At 33.0% G+C, this 12145-nt stretch overlaps 1 protein-coding gene across 2 annotated transcripts; it reads right to left on the bottom strand.

The window, feature by feature from the left end:
• Window positions 1-7532: 7532 nt before the first annotated feature.
• On the bottom strand, window positions 7533-10539 carry LOC143080682 (uncharacterized). 2 transcript variants are annotated; one of them, XM_076256659.1, is made up of 2 exons: window positions 10388-10539; window positions 7533-9413 (listed from the first exon to the last, which is right to left on the bottom strand). In XM_076256659.1, exon 2 carries the CDS (start codon window positions 9407-9409, stop codon window positions 7706-7708), a length of 1704 nt encoding a protein of 567 aa, XP_076112774.1. In that variant the 5' UTR covers window positions 9410-9413; window positions 10388-10539; the 3' UTR covers window positions 7533-7705. The 2 variants fall into 2 exon arrangements, with proteins under 2 accessions (XP_076112774.1, XP_076112775.1); XM_076256660.1 differs by lacking the exon at window positions 10388-10539 and adding an exon at window positions 10119-10369.
• Between the last annotated feature and the right edge of the window lie 1606 nt (window positions 10540-12145).

Raw genomic sequence — 12145 nt, 5'->3', positions numbered from 1 at the left:
TGGGAGTTTTGGTTTCAATAGTTTAGGAATAAGGGGCCATAAAGGGCCCAAATAAGCATTTTTCTTGGTTTTTGCACAATAACCTTAGGTTAAGTAAATGGAAATCTATGAAATTTAAACACAATGTTTATGACCACAAAAGGAAGGTTGGTATTTATTTTGGGAGTTTAGGACCCAACAGATTAGGAATTAGGGGCCAAAAAGGGACCCAAATAAGCATTTTTCTTGGTTTTCGCACTATAATGTTAGTATAAGTAAATACAAATCTATGAAATTTAAACACAAGGCTTATGACCATAAAAGGAAGGTTGGTATTGATTTTGGGAGTTTTGGTCCCAACAGTTTAGGAAAAAGGGGCCCAAAGGGTCCAAAATTAAACTTTTGTTTGATTTCATCAAAATTGAATAATTGGGGTTCTTTGATATGCCGAATCTAACTGTATATGTAGATTCTCAACTTTTGGTCCCGTTTTCAAATTGGTCTACATTAAGGTCCAAAGGGTCCAAAATTAAACTTAGTTTGATTTTGACAAAAAATGAATCGGTTGGGTTCTTTGATATGTTGAATCTAAAAATGTACTTAGATTCTTGATTATTGAAGTTTTTTTGGTCCAGTTTTCAAATTGGTCTACATTAAGGTTCAAAGGGTCCAAAATTAAACTTTGTTTGATTTCATCAAAAATTGAATCCTTGGGGTTCTTTGATATGCCAAATCTAACTGTGTATGTAGATTCTTCATTTTTGGTCCTGTTTTCAAATTTCAAATTCTACATTAAAGTCCAAAGGGTCCAAAATTAAACTAAGTTTGATTTTAACAAAAATTGAATTCTTGGGCCTCTTTGATATGCTGAATCTAAACATGTACTTAGATTTTTGATTATGGGCCCAGTTTTCAAGTTGGTCCAAATCAGGATCTAAAATTATTATATTAAGTATTGTGCAATAGCAAGTCTTTTCAATTGCACAGTATTGTGCAATGGCAAGAAATATCTAATTGCACAATATTGTGAAATAGCAATTTTTTTTTTAATTAGAGTTATCTTTCTTTGTCCAGAATAGTAAGCAAGAAATATCCTATTTGTGCAATAGCAAGATTTTTTTTTAATTGGAGTTATCTTTCTTTGTCCAGAATCAACTTAAATCTTTGTTATATACAATATACAATGTATATACACTTTTTACTACCAACTGATAAATTTAAATAATCTATACCATTCAGTGATAACAAGCAGTTTTTTTACATCTTAATATTTTATGATGTATTTAAATGAGTAGTTATTGTTGCAAACTCCATTAGAAATTTGAATTGATATCAGTTTTGAAAAAGGGAAACGGGGATGTGAAAAAAAAGGGGGGGGGGGGTTAAATTTTTCTCATTTCAGATTTCATAAATAAAAAGAAAATTTCTTCAAACATTTTTTTGAGAGGATTAATATTCAACAGCATAGTGATTTGCTCAAAGGCAAAAAAAACCTTTTAAGTTCATTAGACCACATTCATTCTGTGTCAGAAACCTATGCTGTGTCAACTATTTAATTTTAGATTTAAAAAGTTTGAAGAAGAAATCTTTAATTGATTTGTAAAATCTTGGCATTTGTTTTGTGTAAAAAAAAACCATGTAATGTCAAAAATTTGATCACAATCCAAATTCAGAGCTGTATCATGCTTGAATGTTTTGTCCATACTTGCCCCAACTGTTCAGGGTTCGACCTCTGCGGTCGTATAAAGCTGCGCCCTGCGGAGCACCTGGTTCAATAATATTCCTTCATTTTAATGTTACATTCGACTAATCAAAATTAAAGCGACATAAGTTTTTATTTTACACACATTCTTCATTGCATTTTGTATATAATACCTACAATGAATATGCATTTCACAAAAACATGAATATAACTTAATGTAATCATATTTGTTCAAGTGCTGTCTGTACTTATACTAACAGAATAGTTCATCAGTAACAGTTGATTTGTTTTATGAATTATTTTTTTTATGTTATATAATTGATATGATAAGTCATCCTTTATTATTTATTTCATAAAAAATACACAAAATATTATTTATTGAAGCACACATAAATTAATCTGATCAAAAGAGTTTTCACCCTTTGCACTTCTAATTTGCTCAAAGCCCTATGATGAGTGATTTGAAATGTCGGGAGAAATGTCATCTCTGTATTTTATACATTTGTATTTCATTTATTATATGTATAAAATTATTACACCTTTTATAGTTATGCCAGGAGTTAGTCGATATGTAGAAGATCTCTTAATATATCTTTCTGTTTTTTTGGGTGGTGGCAGATCTATAAATAACAAAATTGTTCTACTTTAGTTGTTTGTTCAACACATAATTTAAGGAATATGCAAATTGATTGTCTAGTCTTTTGGTTTTTTTTTTTAATACATCTTTATACATCCTTGGCAATTTGCCACTGGATATTATAATCAACCAACAATCAATCAAATTTCAGAAATTACATGAAACTTGTCACTGCAGTTATTATTTTTAAAGATTTTTTGAGAAAAAAACATCTCTATTTGGTTTTAAATTCTTTCTTAGGTGTAACTTTTATATGTAAACCAGGTTTACAAAGACACATTAAAATTTACTTTTAAAAACAAGAGAAGCACTAACATATTATGTTACCATCAGTATTTATATTCACACCTTTTGTGTAGCCCATTTGATGTATGATTAGAACTGTAGCTTTGAAGATGGATGTTTGGTCAACAGAGATATGTATTCAGAAAGAAAATTAAACTGTTACATATTATATTGTCTTGTTATTAATCAACAAACGTGGGGGAATGCATGTTACTGTATGACTTTCACTTCAATGAACAAATTGAAATAAAAGCAAGCTTAGGATTAACCTACTCTCAAAGATTGAATTATCTCCCTTTAGATATAAGAAACAGTTTGAGGGGGTCAACTGTAGTATTAATTGTTTGTATTGGGATTTATCCATGCACAAGATAGCCATGAAGACTGTTCTTCTTGACATGTTACTGTGTTTGTATATCACTTTACTTTACCTCAGCCATTACCAACAGTGTACTTATGAAACTTATGATACTTGAGCCAACACGATGGAGTGATTCAGAGCTGCTCTGAAAAAGTAAAAGAAAGTAAGCAGCACAGCCTGCTTATAGTTTTAATTGTAAATTGGTGAATGTTTTAAATTTTAATAACTTTGAGAAGACTTGCTGTATTGCCCAAAACTGTACATAGTTTTTCAGGCTCCATACACAGTCAATATTAATTTGGTTCCTTACTTAAGTAGAAGGAGAAACCATATTCAATTATCCATGTTATCTTTCCATTACACCAAATACAGTGGACCTATTACTTTTAGTATCTGAGAAATATAGACTTAACTATGCTAACCACAAGAACTTAACATTGACCAAAGAACCATGTTGTGTTCCTTGTTGAAATTATTACACACCACTGCATTTGACCAGTTCTCAAATTGACACAGTACATTTCCTTGATCAGTTTGTTTTCATGTGTAAATGTTGTTTTTCAATAAGGTCAATACTCTTTGAGACTGCTAATGTTGTCTTCACACTAAATCTATTGGTATACAACTATACACTTAAATTTTATTCTGGGAATCATGGTTTATTAATTGTTCAAAATGGACTTTGAACTAGCTTTCAGTACTTGCAAGATTGGCCTGTTGTGGCTTTGTCAATTTGTTATTTTATTATATTTAGTGTCCATAGTATGAGTCAAAACCTTTTCAACATATGTAAGTGTTAATTTTACTGTTTTCCTGTTACACCATTGTCCATTGTTCTAGGTAAGTGAATCACCAACAGTTTTAATGCTGCAACTTTTTATCGCCTGTCACACGCCTGGTACCATAATTCCAATGAATTATGGTTATTATGAAAAAGAAGATGTGGTATGATTGCCAATGAGACAACCGTCCACAAGAGACCAAAATGACACAGAAATTAACAACTATAGGTCACCATACGACCTTCAACAATGAGCAAAGCCTGTACCGCATAGTCAGCTATAAAAGGCCTTATTTATATAAAAAAATGAACGAAAAACAAATATGTAACACATAAACAAACGGCAGCCAGATGTCCTTTTTTGAAATATACCACACACCAGTATAGTAGTATATCACTTTTAAAGACCAAATAGTGACCTGTGAAATTGTACTTGTTCACATTCTCATTTGTTGGTCTATGGTAGATAGCTTCAGTCATTTGTCTGATTTGCGGTCATATCTTATTATTTTCGTATACTGTTTATGACATGGAACATAAGTTCACACACTGAAATGTAACAGTGACTTAACTGATAATGATTGATTTGATGTTGAGATAAATGACATTAATCAATAATGTTAAATTCTGTCAGACAGACATGTACATCTTACAATCATTAATCCATAAAACCTAACAACACACACTTAAGAAAGACCACTGAACCATGAAAATAATGTAAAGTCAGATCATACAGGTAAGACTGACATGTTCACCTTACAATACACCAAATATAGGACTTGGAGGCAGAATGGTCTTAGTAGTTACTACTGTAATCCCTTGCCAGTCAACACTGAGGTCGTGAGTTCAAATCCCCTTGGCAGGTGCACTTGACTGCAATCTTAATTGACTAGGATTGTCAGTTTTCCTATTGAAGGTTCAAGTTTTCTCCAGGCACCCAGGCTACATCCACCAATAAAAACTGGCCACCACAAAATAGCATAAAAGAGGAGCTTAAAAGTGGCGTTAAACACAGAAAATCTAATCAATCAATACCTGGTACACCAAATATAGTTTACCACTGCTAATTCATTGTACATGTACATCTAATATCTGTAGAACAGAACTACCCAGGAAAACAAAATGAACCATGAAAAGAGTACAAGGTCAGATGAACCCTGGAAGACAGACATGTAAAATGTACATCTTACAATCATTGAATTTCTATACACCATATATAGTTGATCTGTACATTGCTTAAAGTATCTGGGAAACACACCAAAACATGAACATTGACTAACAAGAGTGCACACACAGAAATGTCTCGCCTTCTTTACTAATCATTGATATTATGTTGATACTCCTAAATCTAAAGCTTTATTACGACTGTCACATAGACTTAACATGAATCATGAAAATGAGGTCAAGGTCAGTTAAACCATATGCCAGGCAGACATGTACAGCTAACAATGCTTCCATACAACAAATATAGTTGACCTATTGCTTATAGTTTAAGAAAATAGACCAAAACACAAAAACTTAACACTGAGCAATGAACCTTGAAAACCAGGTCAAGGTCAAATAAAACCTGCACGACTGACATATAGATCATAAAATATTTCCATACACAAAATATAGTTGACCTATGACATATAGTATTAGATGAAAAGACCAAAACTCAAAAACTTAACTTTTGACCACTGGACCATGAAAATGAGGTCAAGGTCAGATGACATCTGCCCGCTAGACATGTACACCTTACAATCATTCCATACAACAAATATAGTAAACCTATTGCATAAAGTATGAGAAAAACAGACCAAAACACAAAAACTTAACTATAACAACTGAACCATGAAAATGAGGTCAAGGTCAGATGACATCTGTCCGCTAGACATGTACATCTTACAATCATTCCATACAACAAATATAGTAGACCTATTGCATAAAGTATGAGAGAAACAGACCAAAACACAAAAACTTAACTATAACCACTGAACCATGAAAATGAGGTCAAGATCAGATGACACCTGCCAGTTGGACATGTACACCTTACAGTCCTTCCATACACCGAATATACTAGACCTATTGCTTATAGTATCTGAGATATGGACTTGACCACCAAAACTTAACCTTGTTCACTGATCCATGAAATGAGGTTGAGGTCAAGTGAAAACTGTCTGACGGGCATGAGGACCTTGCAAGGTACGCACATACTAAATATAGTTATCCTATTACTTACAGTAAGAGAGAATTTAACATTGCAAAAAATCTGAACTTTTTTTTCAAGTGGTCACTGAACCATGAAAATGAGGTCAAGGACAATGGACATGTGACTGACGGAAACTTAGTAACATGAGGCATCTATATACAAAAAATTCTTAAGGGTTCCACGGAACCCAGTGTCTCGCCTACTTTAATATGCTGTTAATCGCAGGCTCAACAAAAGAGGAATAAAATCAATGAAAATATTCCTCTTGATACTATCTTATGATTCTAAGAAGCTTCTGTCCAAGTTTGGTAAAAATACAGTATGTTTTAAAAACTTTAACTGCAGACTGTCTGTTATGTAAACTGGAAGATTTATAACCATTTATAAGTAAAATACAGATACACAGGTAAAATTTTCTTATAGATACTAGCTTTTGATCCTAAACAAGCTTCTGTCCAAGTTTGGTACAGGTCCAAAATAGTATAAGAAAGTTATTAGAATTTTAAAAACTTTAACCACAGAGTGAATGCGTTGTTTCCTGGCAGAAAATCTAAGTCCATATAAAAGTAAAATGCACAAAAAAATGGATTTTTTTGTTAACAAAATTTACTTCTGGATACTATGTTTTGATCATAAACAAGCTATTGTCTAAGTTTGGTACAAACCCAGGATAATTTAAGAAAGTTATTAAAATTTCAAAAACTTTAACCACAGAGTGAATGTTATGTTTCCTGGCAGAAAAACTAAGTCCATTTATAAGTAAAATACGGAAAAAATGGAATTTTATTTTTCCAAAATTTCCTTCTGGATACTATCTTATGATCATAAACAAGCTTCTGTATAAGTTTGGTACAAATACAGTATAGTTTAAGAAAGTTATTAAAATTTCAAAAACTTTAACCACAGAGTGAATGTTATGTTTCCTGGCAGAAAAACTAAGTCCATTTATAAGTAAAATACGGAAAAAATGGAATTTTATTTTTACAAAATTTACTTCTGCATACTATCTTATGAACATAAACAAGCTTCTGTCCAAGTTTGGTAGAAATCCAGTTTAGTTTAAGAAAGTTATTAAAATTTCAAAAACTTTAACCACAGAGTGAATATTTGTTGACGCCGCCGACGACGCCGACGCCGACGGAATGTAGGATCGCTATGTCTCGCTTTTTCGACTAAAGTCGAAGGCTCGACAAATATGAAGCATCCAGGTCTTCCACCTTCTAAAATATATAGCTTTTAAGAAGTGAGCTAACACCGCCGCCGCCGCCGTCGTAGCCGCCGCCGCCGGATCACTATCCCTATGTCGAGCTTTCTGCAACAATAGTTGCAGGCTCGACAATAAACCATGAAATGAGGTTAAGGTCAGATGCAATCATTAATCGTTGAAGCCCCATTGGTGGCCTTTGGCTGTTCAAGTTGTCTGCTCTTTGGTTAGGTTGTCTCTTTGACATATTCCCCCATTTCCATTCTCAATTTTATTCTACAAATAATTCACAAAACTGCTGCCAGATTAACATCACAATATGTATGTGTATGTCTCACATCTCACAATCAGTGCACATGTCACTGGCAAGACAAATAAAACATAACCTCAGATTAAAATACAAATATTTTTCTATGTTTAATTTGTATAACAGATATAATAGATACATGATCACTTTAATGCTTGAATTACAAATGTATATTTAAAAACCTGAAAGACTAAAACGGCAAGTCAGTGCACAAACACATTATAATATATACAATTCATTGTAAAAGATCATGTATATCTATACTATTAATAAATCCTCTTCCGATTCTGTTGTCAAATCCACATGACCTTTGGCCCCTGACAACTGAGGTGGCATCAGTGCACAGTTACACTTGCCCACTAGGGGAGCTATTCTATCATAATGATTCCCGTTAGTGTGACATAAAGTTATGTAACATTGGTCAAAACAATCAACATCACTTTGTTTAAATCTGGGTGAAAAAAGCAACCAGCGATAAAATTTTCCTGAATGATCTGGTGATAACATATATACGTCACGTTGCAGTAATGTTGCAGCACCATATATTTCTGCTTGTGTTGCCCATGTCCCATCTCTCCTCATTGAAATTATATGTGAATGTATAGACTTCCCATCAATGAATTGTTCAAAATCTTTTGGATACTTTTCCATTAAGTCTACAACTGTTTGGCGAAGTTCTTCATGACAAGTTTCTGTGTTGTATATCACTTTACTTAAAGCTCGGAAGAAACAGTTGCCATCACCACGAATATAATCAACTTGTCTCTGTTCAGGTTCGATTACGTCTCGGATCATATTGTAGGCTGGATAACTTGGTGTAGCCATAATTTTTCCATCAGAATCAGTATTTGACCTTAATGAACTTTGTTTTTTGTCATCAATATAGATGGCTCTTTCACTTAAGCCTGCATTTTTTTCACCTGAAATTTTGCCACTGTGGAAATCTTCATCTCCAATGATATAAGATTTCTCAGTAGATCTATGCTTTGATGATGAAGGCAAGTTTCTATTCTGGTTTGTGATATCAACATCATAAATTTCAGAAAGATCATTTTCGTACTGACTTGAAGAGGGTAAAGCTGACATTATTCTATCTTTTCGTTTACTGCTTCTGTCATTTTCATCATCAGATAAACAAATTATACCTGGATGTGACGACCTTGGCTGTCCTGGTCTTGATGAATACCTTCGAATATCATCTGAAGCAGGTATTATACGAGAAGGGTGAGTATTTGGTGGTGAATCTAACCTGCAGTCTGTCTCCACATTTGGAGATTTGTTTCTAGTATTGATGGAATATGGTTGGGTACGAGGGTTAGAAGTTGATCGACCTCGTCTAGTCTTTACATCTGTTCCACTATTGTTTATATTTCTGTTTACAAAAGGAGCTATATCACAGTCTGAATCATCAGAAAGACTTTCACTGTAAATGTCATCACTTTCATCGGATAAATCAACATAATTATCGCAATATTTCACATATCTCCTCCTTGTAGTGGGTAGCGTTTTATATTCTGGAATCCGTGAGTTTGGAAGAGTTTTATTTTCTTTTTTTCTTGAGTTTGATAGACTACAATAATGCTGAATTGGTATTTGAACTAATCGATCATGCGCCTCATGCTGAACTCGTCTGGTAGGAAAAGGTTTAGAAAGTTTCCCATTATTTGCTTTATTATAAAGTCTGTGCCCATCTGATTCCCAATCTGATGTACATGTGGAATAAGGAGAGAAGTGTTCATCCCTTATGTACTTATCTCTTCCACTATCAAACCCAAGCCTAGAAAATTCTCTTGGTAATGATGGTCTCGCCAAATTTTCTGTAACTGGATTCCACATGTTGGTACCAGTTTGGCATGGTGGGTAATCATAGCATCGCAACGAGGGTCTTGAACTGTCTGAACTCCAACTTTCACTTGGCAATAGATGACTAGTGCCTCTAAAGTTATCTTTATAAGTTCTCATTTTTCTGAAAATATAAAAAAGATTCTCATGATTATATAAGTATATGGAAAATACTAACACATTGTTTTTGTATATCAGTCTACATATTGAACAATCTTTAAAAAATCTGTCATACTCAAGCAAGTCCCTGACATGACCAAAGTGTTTCCATAACCATGATAACACTCTTAGTTTATCAAGCACTTCAGAATCATCATACTAATTAGTGTAATTATATTTTAAATAATAAAACAATACTAGGATATATATAATACTGTTAAACAGTGTTATAGTATAATACTTATATATCTTCGTTTTCTTCTTCTATATAATTGTCCCCTACATGTATATATAGAGGGGGGGATAGGACCTTTATCGGGACTCTGGGATCAGGTGTTTTAAAGCTCAGGATTTCGGGACTGACCCTTTCGGGATGCAAGAATTATTTTTTCGAAATTCAGGATGTCAGGATTTAAATATATTTAAATTCGGGACCTTGGGATTTCGTGTTTTTAAGCCCAGGATTACGGGATCAGTACCCCTTCTACCGCCTCTCTATATACAAGTATTGTGGTCGCCAAGTTCAGTTGATCCAATAGTCATGTCATGTACAATACTAAATCAAATATATTTTTCATCAGACTAAGGATTGATCCCAAAAAAGTTGTTGCCTTATTTCTTATACATAATTTTATCTGTTTTTGTTTGTTTTTTATTTAATTTTACTTACGGAATTCTTGTCTGTACATTCCTTTAACTTTTTCAATTATTTGCCTAATCCTTTTTTTAAATTTCAGTATATAGTCTGATGTTGCACAGGTATTAATAAACTTGCATTGATCTTGTGGTCACTACTAACATATAAATATTATAGTATGTATCCAGATATATCTATAGACTATAGATATATAGACTAGTATGGATAGTTGATACTGATAAAGACTAAGACTAAGAGAGGTATTGACAATGAATATATTTCTATAATTAAAAACAACTTACCGACTGTGTTCTCATGTGAAAGGTATTTCAATGTTCTGTCACGATCAGCAGCTTTATCTTGTATGAATCAGCCTAGTGAAGGGTGTAATTTTGGCGATTCGTGAATCATCCAGAACAACTGTAAACAAATTGTCACGTGGTTATTATGGCCATATAAACCCAAATAAAGTGCTTGAGATAGTTACCAAAAAGGCTACGGTTTGAAACGCTTTAGTGACGCTGACAAATAACAATGGTTGAAGCGTCTTAAAACCACAAGATGAATTCAATTGTACAAAGCACAAAGAAGAACGCAAATATAACTTATGAATCCTTATCCTGATCTTAAGGTCAATATTATTTGACTTTCTTCTTCTGATATACAGTTTCAGCTTAATTCATATGAAAGATTATGAAATGTACACAACTCGGGTCTCTTTGTGCTAGCTTTTTTCATATTAGTACTATAATTTCTATTTAGGCTCAGGATCAGGTTTTTTCAGGGGCGAGTGAATCTAGAAATCACCCAGAACTCTTTATCTATTCTCTAATTATATCTGCTGTTCCTTTTTATGTCTTTTTCCTTGCTGTTGCTAAGAGGGTCCAACATTAGATCTATTTGGATGTTTTGATTCTCCAGCCGATTTTTTCATTTTCTTCTCTTGGGCAGCAACCATTTGATTTTCGTGGGGGGTCTATGGTTTTTTTTTCTGTACAAACTTTTTTTTTCGCCTGTGGCGAAAAACAATCTATTTTTTTCGCGACAAGTTGAAAACAATTTTTTTCTTTCAAATTTAGCATTACATATAGTGGTAGCTGAGGGTGAAACAAACATTTTTTTTTTCTCAGAATCAAAAACAAATTATTTTTTTCTCCAAAAACTGGAAACAAACTTTTTTTTCCAAAAAAAACCATAGCCCCACCCCCCCCCCCCCCCAGAAAATCAAATGGTTGCTGCCTTACCTGGTGGTATCTCAAACAATTAAGTAAAAGTGTTCTGTGTTATCTTCCTCACAACATTCACAGTATGGTATGAGTAATTGGCCTCTCTGATGGTGGTATCTATTTAGTCTATTGTAGCCTGTTATAAATATTCCAAAATGATTCTCCCTATATAAACTGGAATCAGATAATTTGCAAGTGGATGGGTCTTACCTACATTAGGAATAAATGCATAAAGACGCTCCTAGTGTAACTTCTAGTCCACATATTTGGCGGCGAATTTTGGCCATTTAAGTTTATGAGTAGATATATAGGCAAGACATTTTTTTTAGCCTCCCCCTTTTTCCATAAGTTTGTTATTTTTTTCCCTTTATTTTCTATCAATTTGCATATTTTTTTTTTGTTATAATATATTGCAATTAATATACCAGAAATAATATGTATTTTACACTATGTAATATCAAAGATATAATCAACAAACTTAAGCAGAAAAGTTAACATTTAAAATTGCTAATTGATTTTGTCACTGGACCAAGGGTTCAGACAGCAGAAAACTTGAGCATGTTGAGTCTGCAACTTAAATAAAATTAAAATGAAAAGGACAATGTATTTTTTTGAAAAACTTCATATCCCTTTATTAACTAAACCAGAACCAAAATAAAGACGATAACTATGGAACATATCCTTTTGCAGTTAGATATAATGAATTGTATCTACTGCATTAAAAATATACATGTATAACTAAGGAGGTTGTTGCAAATCTAGTGACTAGTCTAACCATTGCAGAAGATGAATAACTGCATCTTAAAATGTCTTTTGAACATTTAGAAATTCATT

This window comes from Mytilus galloprovincialis, chromosome 6 (genome assembly GCF_965363235.1).
Source record: "Mytilus galloprovincialis chromosome 6, xbMytGall1.hap1.1, whole genome shotgun sequence".
NCBI classification, from domain to species: domain Eukaryota; kingdom Metazoa; phylum Mollusca; class Bivalvia; order Mytilida; family Mytilidae; genus Mytilus; species Mytilus galloprovincialis.
This window is presented reverse-complemented; position numbering and strand designations above follow the sequence as displayed.

What these genes read in the sequence shown, in the direction of transcription:
- LOC143080682 (XM_076256659.1), bottom strand. Translation starts at nt 9,409, where the DNA reads ATGAGAACTTATAAAGATAACTTTAGAGGCACTAGTCATCTATTGCCA.